At 28.2% G+C, this 21,342-nt stretch overlaps 5 protein-coding genes across 6 annotated transcripts; 3 read left to right on the top strand and 2 right to left on the bottom strand.

Annotated features, from left to right (window-relative positions):
- Positions 1 to 699: 699 nt before the first annotated feature.
- On the top strand, positions 700 to 8,145 carry LOC106789826 (proteasome activator complex subunit 4B-like). Of its 2 annotated transcripts, none has more exons than XM_014754338.1 (12): positions 700 to 1,178; positions 1,571 to 1,711; positions 1,825 to 1,996; positions 2,076 to 2,471; positions 2,553 to 2,701; positions 2,783 to 3,102; positions 3,193 to 4,192; positions 4,399 to 5,053; positions 5,148 to 5,714; positions 5,811 to 7,373; positions 7,445 to 7,672; positions 7,870 to 8,145. In XM_014754338.1, exons 1-12 carry the CDS (start codon positions 943 to 945, stop codon positions 8,011 to 8,013), a joined length of 5,571 nt encoding a protein of 1,856 aa, XP_014609824.1. In that variant the 5' UTR covers positions 700 to 942; the 3' UTR covers positions 8,014 to 8,145. The 2 variants fall into 2 exon arrangements, with proteins under 2 accessions (XP_014609824.1, XP_014609825.1); XM_014754339.1 differs by lacking the exon at positions 700 to 1,178 and adding an exon at positions 1,214 to 1,295.
- Positions 8,146 to 10,242: 2,097 nt separating this feature from the next.
- On the bottom strand, positions 10,243 to 12,759 carry LOC106789828 (ras-related protein Rab-1A). The gene is made up of 4 exons (XM_014754342.1): positions 12,445 to 12,759; positions 11,182 to 11,578; positions 10,840 to 11,071; positions 10,243 to 10,721 (listed from the first exon to the last, which is right to left on the bottom strand). Exons 1-3 carry the CDS (start codon positions 12,465 to 12,467, stop codon positions 10,871 to 10,873), a joined length of 621 nt encoding a protein of 206 aa, XP_014609828.1. The 5' UTR covers positions 12,468 to 12,759; the 3' UTR covers positions 10,243 to 10,721; positions 10,840 to 10,870.
- A 705-nt stretch (positions 12,760 to 13,464) lies between these two features.
- Positions 13,465 to 17,453, top strand: LOC106789827 (protein PF14_0175-like). The gene is made up of 5 exons (XM_014754341.1): positions 13,465 to 14,021; positions 14,117 to 14,247; positions 14,341 to 14,590; positions 14,658 to 14,773; positions 14,853 to 17,453. Exons 3-5 carry the CDS (start codon positions 14,445 to 14,447, stop codon positions 17,297 to 17,299), a joined length of 2,709 nt encoding a protein of 902 aa, XP_014609827.1. The 5' UTR covers positions 13,465 to 14,021; positions 14,117 to 14,247; positions 14,341 to 14,444; the 3' UTR covers positions 17,300 to 17,453.
- LOC106789829 lies at positions 17,390 to 18,262 on the bottom strand. The gene is made up of 3 exons (XM_014754343.1): positions 18,184 to 18,262; positions 17,797 to 17,915; positions 17,390 to 17,675 (listed from the first exon to the last, which is right to left on the bottom strand). The coding sequence occupies exons 1-3, from the start codon at positions 18,212 to 18,214 to the stop codon at positions 17,451 to 17,453; spliced, it is 375 nt and encodes a 124-aa protein (XP_014609829.1). The 5' UTR covers positions 18,215 to 18,262; the 3' UTR covers positions 17,390 to 17,450.
- A 220-nt stretch (positions 18,263 to 18,482) lies between these two features.
- Positions 18,483 to 21,207, top strand: LOC106789817 (adipocyte plasma membrane-associated protein-like). The gene is made up of 4 exons (XM_014754323.1): positions 18,483 to 18,995; positions 19,079 to 19,284; positions 19,400 to 19,682; positions 19,755 to 21,207. Exons 1-4 carry the CDS (start codon positions 18,886 to 18,888, stop codon positions 21,205 to 21,207), a joined length of 2,052 nt encoding a protein of 683 aa, XP_014609809.1. The 5' UTR covers positions 18,483 to 18,885.
- Positions 21,208 to 21,342: the final 135 nt, after the last annotated feature.

The following is a 21,342-nucleotide window of genomic DNA, read 5'->3' as shown; positions in this document are numbered from 1 at the left end:
TTAATTTATATGTTAAGTGTGTTTAGAACTATAAACTGTTTATCATTGCATCTGATAGCATCAACACATACACACATAACATATGGATATTATATATACATATTCGCATTGCACCAATTACAAATATAAATTTGATAACATTCCTAGATATCAAATAATATATATTTTATTAAGTGCACTACTGTTAATTGATTATCTAAGAAAAAAGATTAAAATATCAGTTACGTAATTCGATACACGTAGTCAAATAATAGATAAATATTATTTTTCTTTTTGTTTCACATATGATTCTCTTATAATGATTTTGTTTTCTAGTTATATCACCGCCAATAAACGGCAAAGGGATTTTTATTATTTTTCACTAAAACAATGTGTCCAATTTTTTGTTGAAAACTCCCCTCATTAAAATAACTAGTTCGTTCAACCATTCAGGATAAAGAATTAAACTAACCAATCGAAATTAATCCTTTTTTTATTTACAATTTCAATTGTTTAAACATCAATTTTTTGATGTAAAATTAAATATAAATAATTTTAAATAATTATTTATTTTTTCTTTTTATATGTTGTATCTTCATTGACTATAATAATGAAATACAATAATAATTAGATCATTGTATAAAAATTGTTAATATTTATTTGAATGATACATATATTAAGTGTATGCAAGTCGATAAACTTACAATGATATTAAAATTTTTATTATTCGTATGATGGCAATTATGTCATATTGGAAGGGTAAATCTTTACCAACCTAAACTATCAAATATGGTTCCTACCATGAATAACATGACTTGATAAAAATGAGTAAGAATAAAGACATTGCAACTAATTTAATACAGTGATATTGCATTGTATTGTGTGCACTTTAACAAAGAGTAGACCTGTGAAATAGATCATCAATAATTTTCAATTTTAATTAAGAAGAAATTCATCCCAAAAATGGACATTGACTATGTTCAAGATTTGAAAGATTCAAATATGAATAAAAATAGTAATTCAAAAAAATTGAAAAAATATCAAATGGAACATATTCATAATAAATTATTACCTTATTATGAAGATTTAGAAATTGAATCTGAGACAATGTTGGCTGATATTAAAGGAAATTTAGGACAAGCTGTTATGTACCGTGAAATAGAACCTGGATGTTTATTATGGACGAAGAGATTAAATAAGTGAGATTTACTATTAAAAATAATATACATATATCCATACATTTATATTATTATTCCTGTTACAAACTGTTATTATTAAATTACTCTATGTGCTTGTATTATCTACAGTTTATAAAAGTACATATTTACATTATATCATATTTATAATAATATATTTTATTATATGTGTTAACTGTCAGAGTCCCAAGGTTTTTTAAAAATGTCTAGGAATTCCAAGCAATGTGATCAATGTTACATTGCATTTTAATAACATTATACTTTTCTACAAAAAATCTGAACAGTGCTTTGGGACTCAAACAGTTAAAGGGAATATCATAAATTTAATTCTCTACCATTTTTATATACTAGCAACTCTATTTATGTCTTAAATTATATACATTTGTTTATTATAGATATATAAAATTATATAGCTTCAAGTTCAGCAAAGAAGATCATATATATTTTGTTAAATTATATTACGAATTAATTACTATACCAGATATCGATCCGTGTCAAATAAGAGAATTTGGAAATATGTTAATTCTATTGTTAAAGTAAGTATTTTTTGTCCTATATTAGCATGTTCAATTAAAAGATATTATAATAATTATTATAATAATAATCCGATAATTAATTATCATATAAATAATTTGGTTGTTATCTCTAGAAAGAAAAGATTACTTTCTCCAGATGATTTGATACTTCCATGGAGACCTATATACGAATTAAATAAAAAGATACTATGGAGAGCGACAACAGCTTTAGGAATGTATCATTACCATCCACTTTTACCACATTCATTAGCATCCTTGATACGTTTATGCAAAATTTATTTTCCAGTAAGAGAATCTTAATACTTTAATTATATTTTTTGATCACATGTATAATATATTACAATTATATTTCAAATATTTTTAGTTAAATGCAACTCAAGAAATCTTAGACGAATTCAGGCCAATGATATGTCCGTTTAATGACAACTTTATGAATATCTTTAAAACGATAGAAAATTTTTTACCGGTGCAATTACCACCACAACATCATTCGCTAGGACACCAATTATGGTTCCATGAATTTATGAACTTATGGAATGTATGTCATAATGGAGCTTCGTGGGAACCTGAAATGATGATCTTAATGGCTACATTAGCATCTGAAAATATTGGATATATCGATTGGGAACCGTACATACCTCTCATGTTTGCTAGATTTGTACGGTGTTTCAATTTACCTGTTGCGTATAAACAAACGCAAGACATTAAAACTCATAAAATGGAGACGTTAGCTATAGCTCTATGGATAGTGTCCGTTTTGGTAAAATATTATTTGACGTATCATATATAATAATCGTTAATATTAGATAACTAATTAAATTATCGTATTAATATATTTCAGGGTAATAAATCTAGGGCACAAATATATCTTGAAAAATTTTTAAAAAGTATAGAAACGTATTTCCAAGCGGCCAATATTGGTAAATGGTCTGGAAAATTGAAAGAATTCCTTACAAAGTTACCATATCGTTTTATTTTACGCATTCATAAGTAAATATATTATTAATTCAATATAATAAATTGATTTATATAAATGAATCTATTTAATAAGACAACATTTTGCAATCGTAGAGAGAGATATGCCAAACGAACGTGGGAAACACCAATTCCTGACGAGTACAAATTAACCGATGAAGATATAGACATTTTTGTTAAGAGCATGATGCCTCTAGCTATGACAGCAATGTTTAACAGATTAAATTCTACTGATCCTTGTTTAGCTTTACAGTATCTTGCTAATATGAGACCTAATTTAGTGATACCGCAGGTCGTTGATAGAATGTATGCTACGTTAGATTCTCTCACAGAACCTCATAAACTCACGGCAGCTATGGTTAGTATGGTAGCTATAGCTAAGCCCATGGTGCAAGGATCTAGAAATATAAATAAAGGTAATGGTATATATATATATTATTATTATTATCATGACGTTAAGAAAGTTTTTAATGCATTTTAATATATTCATCTTTGTTTGTTTATAGGATATACATATGCGGAAGGTCCAATGCACGTCGTACCTATTTTATTTTCACTTCTTCCTGGTATAGATCCAAACGATATTGGAAAGTGTGTCGTTACATTACGTTTAATTTCCGTATACGCTCTTTTAATACCCTTCGTTGATTCGTCAAAATCATCTGCAATAGCAGACGAAGAAGAAAGATTGATATGTGAAATGACGTCGCGCTTTGAAGATTTTATTCTGCAATTTTTAGATAGAATATTTACATTTATAGACACCAGTTCGTTAGACTTTATAAGACCTGAAAATAATCACGGTGGTGGTAGAAGCAAATTAGAAATTTTAGCGGAAGAAGTTGTAGAAACTGTTTTCTCAACTTTATTACTTAAAACTAGCGATGCAATATTTCTAAGTGCTTTACATAAATTACGCGTATTCGTAAGCGAACGTATTTTAGAGACAAAGGTCGCCGGTGAATTGGTAGCTGTTATTTGTCGGGTTTTTGCAAATATTAATGGTCAAGAAACGCTACGTGCTTTGGTACCATTTTTATCTGAAACGATATTAAATATAGTCGGTGAAGGTGATGATGTTTTAATGGAAGAAAATTTAGATAATCGTTTATTATACTCGATGCTTTTGTTATCCGCAATAACTCAAACACCCGGTAGAAATTTATTACCTTATATGAATACTTTCGTGGAGATTCTCGACAAAGTATTGTTATTAGAATCGAAAGAAGGAAATTATTATGCTTGTCGATTACTTAAATGTTTACTTAGTTCATTAAGTACATTGGACATTTATCAATTTAAAACTCACGGAAGGGATTTCAATGATCCGGAATATCCTTACACTAGAAATTGGGGTGAAGAAGTAGATATTAATTCTATTCAAATAGATTGGTTCATTCCTGGCAAAGAAGAATTTGAAATGGTTAAAAAAATATTCTTCAGATATTTGCCACGGCAATTAGAAATATTACAGAATTATTGTCAAGATTGGAATTTTTTGTCGAGGTACGTATCGTACTATTTTTTTTTCTTTTTCTTTTTTGTTTGTTAATATTTTTTAACAATGTCTATAAATATTATATTTGTTTGTACGCCATGTTAATGCAAAAATATAAAAGCTTTTCGTGCTTATTAACAATTTCATTTCATTTTGTTTATTTAGACTAAAATATACATTGACTAATAACATAAATATGGATAAATGATTATAGAGAGAAGCTCCTGGCCGTTCTGAAAATTGTAAACGTTATTATTAAAGGGTGCGAGCATTTCTTACCATTTTGGGAAGAACCTCTGCTTCCTTGCGTCGAATCATCATTAAAATGGACATCGTTTAATCCAACTTGTGGGGAAAGAATTGAAATAGTTATGCCCGATGGAAGTAACGTGAAGAAATATTTAATTAATATATTTAGTAATCTGCAAAACGTATTATTAAAAAATGTCGAGGATGAAACGAGATGTTTGTACAGTTTGGTGCTTATATGGGAGTTTTTATTATTAGGCGAGAACCGTTTGCAGGATCTTTACGAGGAAAGACAAAAAAAATTGAAAAGAACCCAAAATTTGTTGAGCGACAAATTGGTGAGAAATAAAAAACGCATGGAACATATTATATTGCAACAGGCTATTATTCAACACGAGACACGGCTCCAAATGAAATCGCACAAGTTCACGGAAACCCATAAAAATATAATGTTAGAACTTTTAGTGTTAGCTACTAGCAGATATGCCAATGTACGCAACAAAGCACAATTTGCTCTTATTTCTGGTCTCTTAACATTTCCATTATCGTATACGTTCATTGTTCCCCATTTAATCAATGTTTTGGAAAAAGATACCGAAATACATCACGATGCTTACAAGGTACGCAATTTATTAATAATTATTTATATCAAAATAAGTAATGATTTTTTTTTTACTTATTTCAATCATTTTTTCTTTTTCTTTTCACAAACAGGGAGTTTTATATATTTTACATCGTCCGTTAAACGATCCTCTTATAATACAACGTAATTGGCATATGTTGCGATCATTATGGCCAAAATTAATTCTTTCCAAACCGTCAGAGAAACTTTCGGTGATACGATTAAAAGAACAATTAATTGATACGATGAAAAATAAGTATCAAAATATCTCCATTGAATTAGAAATACCGGATAGATGTGTTACGGCTGCATCTAAATTATGGGATCATTTTCCGTATCCTACATTATCACGACCTAATGAAAATGAAATACAAAGGGGTATAGAAAGATTGAAAGAAACGTCTCGATCTAATTTAGAGGCATATTATGGACTTGTGGATGATTTATTAAATGCTATTCTCGAAACAAATCTTCATTGGAGACATAGATTAATGTCTATGGATTTTATACGATTATTGACCAACGAAAATCATATATTTTCGTCAAAGGCAGTGAGATATTTTCTAGAAACATTAATTCACGATTCGTTAGACGAAAGGAAGATAGCGATACGTATCATTGTTTATATACTCAGACAACAAAAAAGAAAACATCCAAAAGTAAATTGATATGTGATATTATATTTGTTTTCAAAATGTTAGTAATATTTAACAAATCTATTAAATGCATACTATTAATTTTTGTTTTAATTTTAGATAGCTGTTCCTATAACAGATATATGTAAAAAAGAATTGTTATCTGATGTTGTGATACCAGGAGAAAGGGCAGACAATGCGTGGTTACAATACGATTACAATACGCGTCCAACGACATCAAAACAATGGGACGAACGAAGATTTATTCATCGTCCAAATGTTGGTTATTATACATGGCCAAAAATGATAGAATTTTATGCGCCGTCATCGGAACAACCAACTCTTGATACTAAAATCCGTAAATTCACTGATCAAGAGATGGAGGTCGAACGTTTCTTTGATAATCCTCAGAACGTTGAAAAACTTATTGAATTTTATAGTATAGAAGAGAAAAAGGATAAAGATAGATATAATTGTTACAAGTATCTCTTATTTAAAAGTATATTTCGCAATCATGGAATTACTCCTTTAAAACATTTCGTACCGCATTTACATGCATTGGTTAAAGATAAACAAGAAAGTAAACAAAGATGTGCAACCGAAATAATTTCTGGTATAATTCAAGGATCAAAACATTGGCCTTTTGAAATGATTTGCGAAATGTGGAATGAACTATTACCGATAATAAGATTGGCATTGGATAATCTAACAGCGGAAACTATTTTAGATTGGACTACGAGTATATCGCTTTCTATGCATTGTAGAGATCCAAATAGACAACATTGGTTATTAGAATGCTTGATGGAAGAACCTTCTTTAGGAGAATTTGAATCATCATTTATAGAATCTGGACGTTTGTGCGTTTTACAAGGGGTTCTTATTTTCCAACCATGGCGTTTATCTCAATTGATGCAACGTTTGTTAGTCCGTTTAGAAAATAGATTATTAACTAATCCGTTTAAAAATTTAAGGGACCGAATAGGTGCATTATTATTTGTCGTATTTGAAGCGGATCTTAGATTTCCAGTATCTTATCCGAATCGAGCGATACCACAAGCACAACATTTCATAGATAAAATAATTCCTAAATTGCAATTACTTGCAGAAAATTCAGAGGAATTGATTAACGAGAATAAACAATCTTTAACGTCGAGTACGGCTAACGATCTCAAGTCCGATGATTCTGTAAATAAAACCAAATTGGATATGAACGAACGCGAAGCAACTATTAGATTGCTCAAAATTATTTGTAAATGGATTGCACAATTTGTTTGTAAATCACCAAGCGGTGCATTGCCAGAATTTTATCAATTGTTTCCTATCATTTGTCAAATGGAAAATTATGAAACGGATGACGAATTGGTTCAAATCTGTACCAATTCTTTATCTTTACTTGCGCAATCGATCATATTACCAAACGACATGCCTATAGTTTTAGATGCAATTGTCAAAATGTCTAAAAATGTATCATGGTCGGCGAGAGATACTTGTCTGGAATTTCTTCAAACTTCGATTTTTTATAACATGAGCATAGTACTAATGAAAGATGAATGGGTAAATTGTATTAAAAATGTTGTTATCAATTTATTAGAAGACATTCGTTTGGAAGTTAGAGAAAAAGCTGGACACGTTCTTGGTGGATTATTACATTGTGGTTTTATACCAGATCAAAATGCTTTATTGGTAAGATTAATAAGATTATTAAACAAAGTAATAGAATTAAAATCATAACGAAAATAATTCTTTCATTTTAGGAACAATTTAAACTTAAAGCCAAGACAAAATTGCATAAAAGAGGTCGTTTGATGCCTAATAAAACAGAAGCGGAAAGGAACGCGAATGTGGATGCATTACGTTTGCGACATGCAGGAGTATTAGGACTTTGTGCATTTATTCGTGCACACCCATACGATATACCAGATTATTTGCCACCAATTTTTGAACATCTTGACGTTCATTTGAATGATCCTCAACCTATACCGGTTAGTATATTTGAAAAAATATATAATTGTTGTTACCCTTTTAACTTCTTGCATTATACGAGTAAAGTTCATGATGGATCTTATGGGAGAAACATAAGAAGCATAAAATATACCACAGATTTTTGTTAAATCGTAGTGCAAGGAGTTAAAGATACAATATCAGTTAAAATCTAAATACATTGTGTGTTCATTTGTAGACAACCATAAGAAAAGTATTAGGTGACTTTAATAGAACACATTATGATGGATGGAACGGTATAAATGGGCACGCGCAACACTTTACAGAACGGCAACTAACTATGTTGCAAGATTTATTAATACCACCTTCATATTACGCGTGACTGTTAAATAAAAGCTTAGTAAATATTTTCTCTTTATATTTATATAAACAATATCTATTTATTTTTATTTAAAAATTTCATCGATATCGTCAAAGCAATATCTTATAATTATTTATAAAAACAAAAAAGAAAAGAAAAAAAAAAAGGAAAAAACAAAAGGTGGTGTGTATTACTACAAAGGTATGTTGTTTTTACCTGTGGCTTTGTTTATAATTATTAAAATAAATTTATATAAAATCTCTCATATTATATATATATATATGTATATATATATATCAATGAAATGGTCACAAATATGCTAATTCTCTTTAAAAACCTTCAATAATTTTTATTTTATTTGAATATTAAAATTAATTTATTGTTCTTATTTTTTATATTGGTAACTTTAAAATCACTCGTTCTAATTATTATTTTATTATGAATATTAAATTTCTTAATGTGAGCTTGTAGAGATTTATTAATAAAAATTTAACAGTAATTAGATTCACATATTAAACTGAATCTAATTTGCACATATCATTGTTGTAGAAATGAAAATAAATTGTGCAAAATACTTGTATATCTATTTTAATTTTTTATCCTTTTTGTATGCGCAATTTCTGACATATATAAATAACGATTACGAATCGATTACAAAAAGAGTTTTAATCGAAAATGATTGTAACTATCGAAATACAAACTCTCATGAAATTCTAATCGTAAAACTAAGTCAGTGTAAAGCTTACATAAAATAATTAACAATCGTAGTCATTTATCATCCTACTAACAAAAATGAGATGGAAATGTTTTAAGTAATTATGGTACTTACATTTTACTGACACATACCGTTTTTATTCACACATTGTATAATGTGTATTTGTAATTACACCATTGTATATACCCGAGTACTAAAAACTTTTCTTACGTATTATTATTATTATTATTATTATTATTATTATATTAATTAATTAATTAATTAATAATTAGCTGACATAACAATGTATTAGTAGCACAATATAAATTTTATATATAATTCTTCGAATGAAATAATTTTTTCTTCTATATATTGACGATATATCTTATTTATGCACATTGGATATATAGTAATGTATAAAGAAACAAATACAGTGACTCTTATATCTTGTACAAAAGATACGTTCTCTTTAGTTTCTTTAGTAATTAAAATTTGACTATAACTTCCCTCACGTATAAAAGTTGTTAAATGTGCATTTTGTTATCCTTATCTTCTATAGAGCTATATTTTTTAAAATTTTGCATTTTTTTTCCGTTTTGTTTTGTTTAAAATTACCGCGCCTCTCCCAATATCTATATATATATATATTTGTATATATATATATCAAATGTAAATATTAAAATAATGAAATAACTTGTTCTCATAATTTGTGAGCATTTACGTATCTCACCAATACGACTTAGACGATCACAAATTTATGAGACAAATTTAAAATTGCAATTTAACGACGACACAAAATGTAATTGTGTACTTTGTCGTATTATTTTTTTTTTTAACATCATTGCATCATTGCGAAACATAATTGCGAATGGAATGAGAGGTAACACTTCTAGAAATAAAATTCGAAAAGATATTTATTTAAATCAACATTTCACGAATTTATAGTTCTACTTAATACACACACGCAAAAGAGGATAATAACAATAATAATATAAATGTATTATTTTAAAATGATCCTTGTAATAGTATGGTCGAATATTAGTGAAATGTCGATTTGAAATATGTAACCGAGGCCAAAGTTACATAGAAGTTACTAAGAAATTTTTATAAATGTAATAATAAGCATCTTCCATATAATATACAATTTAAGAAGCGTGCAGGTGCTTATTGTTATCTTTTTTTAAACATATTTATGCTCCACCTTACATAGAAGTATATGTAACATATGTGTTTGTGTGTGTCTGTATATTTTAATGCATTGAAATATTTATTAATATTATATTAAATTACGTTATTGATCAGAGAGAGATAGAGAGAGAGAGAGAGAGAGAGAGAGAGAGAGAGAGAGAGAATGAGAAATAGAGAGAAAGAAAAAAAAAACAAATGCACTCACAGAACGGTAAACTTTCAATAGGAAAATAATGCAATCCTCAGACACATTTGAAAAATTGTTTGGATCTTATAGAGGGGCAAAGGGTCGGGGGGGGCGGGGGGGGGGAGAGAGAAGCGGGTATATAGGGCCCAATAACTATAAATTATACATGTTACAATTAAGCTAGAAACTCAAAGTGCTTATTTTTCTAATATTCATACAGAAAAACTTATTTAATTTATTTTTCCTTTATGTTGTGTTGTTATTGTTGATTGTAATTTAAATTGCCCATGTGTACGCGTCTAGCATGTTTCTTTGAACATTGTAATACTAAGTCGTTATTTCTTCTATACATTGTTCACTTTTATACTAAATAATCATATCAGAGTTAAATCATGTTGTTTTTGTTTTCACCCTTTACAAAAAAGAAATAATTTTGAGGGGGGCTGGGAGGGAGGGCAAACAATTGTTGCGTAACTCTGCGCCAGAGTTGGTGGTCCATACGTGACAACACTTCACACATCATATCTATTAATATTAAACTGAAGACTTTTCCATTTTTTTTTTTTTCCTTTTTCCCATATTTTTTGTCTCTGGTAATGAGTTTAATCGTCGCAGTATAAAACTGCAATTAATTTTTTTCTTTTTTTGCAACGCGTGTTTCTAAAAGAAGAAAAATAAATTGAAACATTCAAAAGAGGGGAAGAATTCGATGTGATAAATAAGTGCGCGGTGGTTGTGTATATATATATTTTTTTGGATAAGATAAATTAAATCTTACTTTTGGTAAAAGAGAATCAAAATTACATTTCTCAGCAGCACCCGGATTTAGACGTCTCAATGGGACGTCCATGTTCAATCTTAACCTTGTTTGCTGGATCACTAGCTCCACTCGATGGTGGTCCCACTCTACTTTTTATTTCTGCAGCCATTGTCATAAATGCTTGTTCTACGTTCAAAGCATTCTTTGCAGATGTTTCTAAGAACGGAATACCAAGTTGATCTGCGTATTCCTAAAGAAATATATTTATGTATAATAAACAATAGAATATAATAATGTATAAATAAAGAATATTGAATAAGAATAAAAGCGTAACAAATGGCTCGCAATGTTTTTATATACCTTGGCTGTAGTATAATCGACTACTTTTTTAGTATGGAGATCACATTTGTTTCCAACCAAAAGTTTATTGACATTATCACAGGCATAACGATCAATTTCTTCCAACCATTGTTTGACATTATTAAATGTATCTTGATCTGTGCAATCATAAACGACAATAATACCATGCGCACCTCTGTAATAAGAACTCGTAATTGTCCTAAATCTTTCTTGACCCGCCGTATCCCAGATTTGCAATTTAATTGTTTTCCCGTCTAAATCAATTGTTCTTATTTTAAAATCTACACCGATGGTACTGATGTAACTTTCCGTGTATGTGTCATCGGCAAAACGTAACAGCAAACACGATTTTCCAACTCCAGAATCTCCAATTAACAACAATTTGAACAAATAATCACTGAAATCAAATTTACCCTTTCATAGAATTATATTCAATACAATTTTACTGTAAAAAAAAATATTTAAAAACATACACACACATATATTTCTCAGAAAATCTAACTGCGCCACATTTTATGTTTTGTGAAAACATATATATATATATATATATATATATAAAAAGATTTAAACTCTAGCTTACATTAAATACAATATTGATTTAATAAATTAGATCCATAACATATTACAAATAATATAAATAATTTTAAGGTACCAATCAATTAAATTTCATTGTTTAACATTACTATAAAATGTACATATGTTTTTCAATATATACAGCTTGATATTGAACCATTCCTAAACTGTCAAAAAAAGTAATCAAATAATTCATATTTTCAAGTAAACGTATATCGTAAATGCATATAAACGTTAACTAATAATATCAATTTAAATATATTCAATATATCTAACAATAAGGACAAACGTAAATAATACATTGAGAAATGCAACAAAAGAAATAAAGAAATAAAGAAAGAAAGAAAGCTATGATGATAAACGTAAGAGAATGAACTTCTAAAATGGGGACGGTGGAAGGGGAGGTAGAAGAAAAAAAAGAAGAGGAGGAGAAGAAGAAAGAAGGGAGAGGTGGATCTGTCAGATAGTTCAGCTTGGAAGAATTATTATTTTTTAAATGATCGGAGAGGAAAGATATTTAAATGAAATAAAATCATTTTTAACGTTAATCTCGTACAATTGATTAGAATCGTTATTATATAGAAAGAAAGAGAGAATAAAATAAATGGGTTATGGTTGAAAAAAATGATGAAGTATATATCTCCTCTCTCTGTCTCTACGATGCTTACGTAGAAAGAGAAGTTTACTTACTATTCCGGATTCATCGTGGACATAATATGTCGATATTAATACGTTCACTAATATATATTTTCCTTATATATTTATCACCTCTAATCTATTAACGTTTCACGTTTAAAAAAAAACTACGAATAAAAACCTTCACGAAATAAGAATAATTTTACGAATTCACTAATCACGTTCAGTAATGCAAAGGAACTCTAACAATGGCGGTCGCAGCAACTCCTCCCAAACGAACGAATCAGACGACCACCATTGACGTAATGCCAGAATGGCAGCAGGTGCTGTTTCACTCCCTCTACTGTCACGGGAATCGAGATACTTCAAAAAAACATTACGTCTGCGCATAATTCCCCTGTCCTTCTTTTCTGTATTTATGCATCTATCTTTTTTTCTTTTGCTTTCTTGTTTTCTCTCTTTTTTTTTTTCTATTTTTTTTTTCTTTTTTTTTTTATTACTTATTTTCATTCATTTCTATAGAAACTATGATTTTGCGATAAGAGATTTACGCGATGTATATCGTCCTTAAAATGTTATAATAATTTCATTTGTTTTTATTGTTTTCAGTTCAAGATAAACGTTAATGCAAATAAAATAATATCAGTAGACAAATACACCCACCGAATGATACGAATTGTATTTATATCCGTTATATATGTATATATATATATTGTTGTTTTTTTTAATTATTTATTAATAAAAAATTATGATTAATTGCATATATCACTCATTTTGATTTTCATTTGTTTGAAATTCGTCCGAATAATTTCATTGGCGTATTAATCGTTATGGCTCCTTTTCATTAAATTACTAACAGCAAATCAGCGAACGCCATTATATTCGCGCTAGTCATGTAAGATTATATTTTATTTATTAAAAATGTTAAATTATATATTATAATTTTGTTATAAAATTACGTTTGTGCATTTGCAATATTGAAATATTTTATTATATTAAATTAAATAGAATTATTGTCAGTATTAACCTTGTTTTTGTACATACAAGATGGGCAACTCGATTACTTCACTATAGCACATTTTTCAATATAATTTAATAATGTTCTATGTGGTCTATTTAATCGCTTTAAGGTTTTTCGAAGTAATTGTAAACAGAATAATAATATTGTAATATAAGTTATTTAACAAAATTTAGATAATAGTACGTTGATATTAATAATATGTAATTAAAAATAAAAAAAGGAGTTGATATAATTTGTCTAAGAAAATCAATTTGATAAACTGTCAAATTTTTTAAGATATATTTTCCATGCTTTAAAAAATATTAAAAGTTATCTTTAATGTCATTGAAATATTCAGAAAGCATTGATACATCAAAGCTTTCTTTTAGAAATGTAGATGGAAAGAAGTTAGGATTAAGCGAAGGCTGTTCGAGCCCTAACTTTAAATCCTATGGTGTTATAAAGTTCATATTATACAATGATGAGCCAGTAAATGTTGTTGTTTCCAGTATTTCGCTTGTTTGTGTAACGTTATTATTGTGGATAACATTTGATAGTATTATACCTTTTCTTATATCTACTCTCTCTTTAATATTGTACTTTAAAAATTACCTTACTTCAACGAACAAGGGTTTGTTTAATTCTAGAACTTTTAATACATTTACTAACTTCTTAAATATATAAATGTAGAATGCACAATTAAATATTTCTTTTGATTTGATGCAGATATATTATTAATAGTACCATCAATTGGTATACACATTACTGTAGAGAAAAGATTCGCTGGTTTTAACTTGTACACGTTCTTACCTTGGGATACTGTTGAAGATTTGTTTATCAACGAAGTTATTACGAGAGTAAGTTAAATAATAATAAATAATTGTACATCTACACGTATTCAAAAATGATATATATATATATATATATATACATGTATATATTATTTACAGCAAAGAGTTTTATATTATTTAACATTCATAGTAAAGGAATCGGTCAATGGTAGAAATCAAATAAAATTGGTTCCTTTATTTGAAAATCTTTTACCAGAGAGAAAATGCCTGGAGTACATATACACAAAATTAGCGAACTTAGTTGGTTCGAGCAACAGGAGGAATCTAAACTAACTATACCTGGGTCTTATTGGCTATGTCATAAAAATAAAATTTATAAATTTTCTTTTATGTATCATCATACGATGAGGTAATAAATTGCACTTAAAGGAATAACATTGATTCTATTTTATTAGCATTTATTTGTCTCATTTTAGAGATCTTAAGGAATTCGCATATGGAAAAGAATTACTGAAAGTTATTAGAAGAATTATTAAAAGTCAACCATGTCAAGGACAACAATTTGTTACCAAACATATTCTCGTGACTTACAGTATCCTTTTTATACTTCGTAAATTAAAAAAAAAACAACAACAAATATTATTTACGTGCTTCTTTAACAATTAATTTAGATCATTCATCGTGGACTCGTCAGGACAAAATGTTTGCCACTCTTAAATTTATGACTCATAAGGAAGTCACTACAGTTTCACGAGCAATTATGTTAACTATAAAAATTATTAAAGATGAAACTTATGAATCGAGAATACTTAAGAGAGATAAAGTAAAACATTTAGAAAGTGATATTAAAACAGATAGAAGAAATTCAAATGTTTACAAATTAAAAGTCAATGTTACGAATACGAATAAGCATATAAGTAATTTAAATTTAAATGATGATCTAAGTAATTTGGCTTTATCAAGCATAAATAATGAAAAAACGAAAGATAAACTTAATATAATAAAATGTAATGATAGGGACTTATCAAATATTTCGACAAATGAATGCGTAAGCGTAGAAAACGAAGATGTAAATAAAACCAATAATTGTTCGATATCATTTAAGAAAGAAAAAAGAAAAGAGGATGAATTTTATAATAATATAGAGAAACCATCTTCATTAAATCGAATAGAATTCCAAGAACTGATACAACAAAAGGATTCTGAATTACAATTAAATGGTAATGTGATAACACAAGGAAGTAATATAATTAATTCAAACGACGAAGGTATTATAGATTCCGCTAACTTACCGTATCAATATTTAATAGAAAAAGAAATAGAAAATGCAAAGAAGATTGTTAAATATCCATTGTCGAATGCCAATAAATCAATTACCGTATATGAAGAATCGAGCATAGATTCTACAACCAAGTCTGAAAATAAGTATGTTAATAAGATATCAAAAGAAAAGAATTCAAATGATAAGAATTGTACAAAAAATAAAGTTCCTGAAATGGCACAAACTAATGAAGAACAATGTACAAATGATCTTTCAATGGATTCAAAAAAATTATTAATCAGTTACGAGAAAACGATTAAAGATCATAATAAATTAAAAAAGCTTGGAGAATCTGAAAAAAACGTGGACAATGGTATGGTAAAATCTTCTAATATTACCGATTTAATAATGAAAGGTCGTATGTTTATGATTCAACAGGATCAAGATAGTGTATCGGTTGTGGAACAAGAAACAAAATCGGATACGGATGAAGTATTAGAAAATTCGGAAAAATTCGAAACCAAAGAGGGAGAGAAATGTTTGTTAAATTCTAGTTTATTGAAATTAACAAATTTAGTAACGATGATTGAAATGCCTAAAGAGATTATTAAAAGTAATTGTAAGAGTAAAAGTACATTACATAATATAAACAATAATTTATCCTTGGATTCGATGCTTATAAAAAAAGATTCTGCTAGCAATCAGTGTATCGATACACAGATTAATGCAATGCATCCGTCCATGTCAATGTTTAATTTACAAGATATTCCTACATCGAGCAAGTCATGCCTACAGTATGAAGAATACGAATCAAATATGAATAATTTGGAAAGCGAAGAAAATAATATTTCTTTAAAAATTCAATCCTGTGATAACGAATCTGCAAATATTTGTAAAGAAACATTTAATTCTACTGAAAGACTCAATGTCACAAATCATTCTATAGTCGAATCAGCTCTGAATGATTCAGAGGGTACAGAAGGTACTAAAATTGCTAATAGTAGCAATTCTGAAAATATTAGTTTAAATAGTACTTCTAGCTATCCGAGAATAATTTCTGATCAAATTATAACGATAGATCAAATTCCATGGGGTTTACAAGAAATAGTCAAAGAAAGATTAACAAAACGCAATACATCTATAAACAGCAAATCGAACTTGCACAATACTTCATTAAATGATACAATTTTAATGTTACCTAATGAATCAACAAATTTAGAAATGAAATCATGTAAGACTGATTTATTTAATGTAGAAAAACATTTAACGCCACTGACTGATAATATTGAAACAGATAGTGATGACACGTCAACTGTATGCTCGAATATTGCAGTCGTGGAAGAAACAGAAATGCCAAATAGAAAAAGAAAACGATCTGACAATTATGACAATGACAACGCAAAGAAGCAATGCTTTGAAATAGAGAATTATGAAACATTATCATCTCCTAAATGTAAAATATATTCTTCGATGAACAAAAAAGAAAAAGGTATAAAAGAAAAAAAAGTTTGTAAATACAATACAAAGATGTCGACTGGTTTAGTTAAAATAAAAAATTCTCGTGTGCCTAACAACAAATTGCAAGACATTACAGAAGAATTTTATCAGGATTTAATGCAACATAACGAGCATAGTAATAATTGCAAAGAGAAATTTTTGAGCCATGCAGAAAGATCTTATTTAGAAACTAATGTAAAAAGTAATAGTACACGGATAAAGATGTTAAAGTTTATAGAAGATATTACAAGAGGCGTTAAAGTTGTTGTCAAACGTATGAACATAAACAGTATTTCCAGTATTATAGGCAATAGTTCCTCTTTAGCCTATGTTAAATTAATGAAAAGTAGTAAACATTAGAATAATAGCTTCAACACAGTACGTAAAATACTAGGGAGTGCTTTTTCTTATATAACAATAAGATTAAATGATACTCTATACAAATGTATATTCTGTATTCCAATTTTTTTTTTTATTTAAAAATTGTTATGAAATATAAATTATGATAAAATTATGAATTTAACAGTTTATTTATATCAAATAACTTTTCCCTTTCCAATTGTTCAACGACCATCTTTAAATTATCAATTCTACTTTTTATGCTTTTAATTACTTTATTTTTACGTTTAAATGGATAATTTTGTTTTTTTAATGCATTACATGACAGTACTTTTTGCTCTTCTGTCAGAGGTTTTATGTCATGAAATTTCTTAATGTTTTGCACAACTTTTGTAGTCTGTAATGTGCATATCATATTAAATTAATTAATTAATTAATAATATTTTATAAATGTATACTATTTGTATTAAAAAGAAAATTTAATATAAAATATGTTAATTTGAAAAAGTAATTATAACCTGTATTTCATTGGTTAACCTAATACATTTTTCTAATTCTTCAGCACATAATATTGGATAACGTTCTCGTGCATCGCAAACTTCAAAGACTGCTTCTTCACATTGTTCTTCTAAATCATCTGAAAATGTTTCATATAAAAATATTTCACAGTATATTAAAAAAAGCTTATGTACCTAAATGTGTTTAATCGTCATAACTTTATCAATATGATTTCAAAAAATTATAACTTTAATAGTACACTAATTTATTCAAGTAAAAAAAAAAAAAAGAACGTAAGAAATACAAATAAAAATGTAATTTATATAACATACAAGTTTTAAATTACACTAACTTATTCACAAGAAATGTAATAAATATACATAAATAATTTATTCATATCAACATACGAATTAATAATCCACTTTGTTCAATCGCCATTTTTTTAATAGAAATCTATCGATAGAATCTATCAATGCAATGTTGCCAACTATCAAAATAATAAAAATAATATTACTACGTGATACAAATTTCACGGTTATAATTAAAATACAATTAATACATTTAATAATATTTCTAAATGATAATATAGCGTTGAGAAATATTTATATTTATTAATTCAGTAATAATAACTGTCGAATAATCATTTTCAAGTAATCATAATTGCTTAATCGTATCGCGGCTTATTTAAACGTTCCAACGTGTATCGTTAATGACACAACAGTTCGCATTTATTTGTTTTATATATTTACACAAGACTTATTACACAGGTGCACGTGTGTCAAACGGAAATCAATTTAATTAATACTTCCGTCAATGTGGCAGGTTTAAAAATATCTTGCTTATGAATAGTAGATTTTTATGAGTTGGTAAATGTCGTATCGCCATTAGTCTACGGTATGCCGTTATTCTGAACGATTAAAGAAACAGTTAGATAAATTATTCTTTCTTTTATTCTTATTTGATTGGCTTAAGAAGAGTCTACGAACGAATGCTGTACAATAAATCGTTTTTTAAGAGAAAAAAGTATATCGTGCCAATCATTGTAAAATTGTGCAATTTTTCTTTTCTCTGTTTTTTTCCTTTTGTTTGCTTTTATTCTCATTTCTGTAATGGGGTACCTTAAAACATTAGGTACTGTTTTCGTTTATATTTCACTTTTATTAGCTATAATTACGTTTTTACCCGGACTTCCACCAGATGCTACATTTTCTGAATACAGGTAATATATTTTTAATATCCATTTTGTTCTTTTTTATCAATAAATAAATATATATGTCTATCTATGTATGATGTGTGTTGCAGTATAAAACCATCTACTAAACTAAGTGGAAAATTAGATATTAATAATCGTTTAAATGGAGCTGAATTATTGCACATTGGAGAGTTTAAAGGTCCAGAAACCTTTGATTCTTATAATGGAGAATTGTATACTGGCTTGGAAGGTGGCTACGTTGTTAAAATTAATGAAAAAAAAGTGGAACCTTTTGTAGCACTTGGAGGAGTGTGCAGTAAGTTGATAAAGTTTTTCATTATATTTCTATGAACTGTATTAAAACATTATTTTATTTGTATGCATAATTATATATATACCTAAATATAATGAAAGTTATTAAAACCTTTTAGATCAAATCTTAAAGTATCACGAGTGTGGTAAAATATTGGGCTTAAAGTTTGATAAAAAAGGCAATTTGTACGTTATTGATACTTATAAGGGTATTTTTAAAGTTGATCCTGAAGGATATTATCAGCTAATTATAGACATATCTAAGCCAATAAATAATAAAGTTCCAAAACTACCTAATAGTTTAGATATAGCAGAAAATGGTGATGTATTTTGGACAGATTCTAGCACAGATTTCCACTTGTACGATGGTCTATTTTCTACATTTGTCAATCCATCTGGAAGGTATAATTTTTTATAATTGTTTATAATATATAAATATATATGTGTATCTTACATTGTTATTATTAATTACAGACTTATTCGATATAATGCAGCTACGAAGACCAATGAAGTATTAATTGAAAATCTGGCGTTTGCAAATGGAGTTAAATTAAGTAAAGATGAAAGTTTTTTACTGGTAGTAGAAACACTATCTTCGCGTATTATTAAGTACTATTTGAAAGGACCTAAAGCAGGACAACATGAAATATTGCACGAAGGTCTTCCTGGTATGCCAGATAACATACAAGAAGATAATAATGGTGGCTTCCTAATTAGTCTATATACTTATGTAGATGAGGAAAATCCTAATTTAATACAAACATTAATACCGCATTCAAATATAAGAAAAATGATAGTAAGACTTTTAATGTTGATAGAATCTCCGTTTAAATTAATACAGGATGCTTATCCAAATTTTTTTGCGGAAAGAATAGTTCATGCAATTGGTTCTTTTGAAACAATGAATTTCATGATGTCAGAAATATCGGTAGTATTGAATTTGGATGCGACAGGAAAACTTGTTGATGTTGCATATGCGACGGACGGAAAGATAAAAACTACAAGCTCTGCTTTTATTCACAAAGGATATCTATGGTTTGGATCACCGCATAACGAATTTGTAGCTCGGGTACCCTTAAAACAAGCCTTTCCTCATTTAGCACAAATGGAAAAATTAGTACATCGTTCAAATCAACAAGATACGAAGGAAATTCCAAAAGCACATAGTACTACGGTTAAACCACCAAGAACTGTAGAAACTCCTACAGTTAAAACATCGACGACAACAGCTAAACCTGTAACCAAAACTGCTGAAAATATGGAAACTAGAAAAAGTCCTAAAACTTCTACTAAGCAGGAAAAAGTGACTACTTCCAAACCAAGTACAATGACAGCAGCACCAACTACCACTGTCAAACCAAGTACAACGACAGCAGCACCTACTACCACCGTTAAACCAAGTACAACGACAGCAACACCAACTACCACTGTCAAACCAAGTACAACAGCAGCACCAACTACCACCGTCAAACCAAGTACAACGACAGCAACACCAACTACCACTGTCAAACCAAGAACAAATTCAGTACCAACTACTACTACTCCTACTACTGTCAAACCAAGTACTGCATCTCAGACAACTCCAACTCCAAAAGTAACCACAACGACAACCACAACTAAACCTGTTGTAAAACAAAATGTTGAAACAGCTACAAAATCAGAAACAGTGAAACCAGTTGCAACGAAACCAAATATTCCAGTAGACTCCTCGAAACAAAATGTAAAAGTTAACAAAGTAACTTCTGATGTTAAGTCTGAAAATGTAAAAGAAACAAAATCAGAAGTAAACAAACAAACAGTTAAAAATACTCAATCTGGAGCTCAAAAACAAGTGCAAACACCAGAACTTCGTAGTAATGAATCTCCTAAAATAATAAATAATAATAATAATAATAATAATAATAATAATAATAACATTCCAAAATAGATTAGATATTATTATTAATATTAAAATGATATTATTTAAACAGTTAAATAGGGCAGGGTTGTTATTTGATATTTTGTTTCAAGTTGATTTAATTATAATAGAATTTTTATATTTTAAAGTAATACGTACTCAATT

Source organism: Polistes canadensis, unplaced genomic scaffold (assembly GCF_001313835.1).
Source record: "Polistes canadensis isolate GaletaPanama2010 unplaced genomic scaffold, ASM131383v1 scaffold_205, whole genome shotgun sequence".
NCBI lineage: Eukaryota > Metazoa > Arthropoda > Insecta > Hymenoptera > Vespidae > Polistes > Polistes canadensis.
Note: the sequence above shows the minus strand (reverse complement) of the source record. Positions and strands in the feature narration are given on the sequence as shown.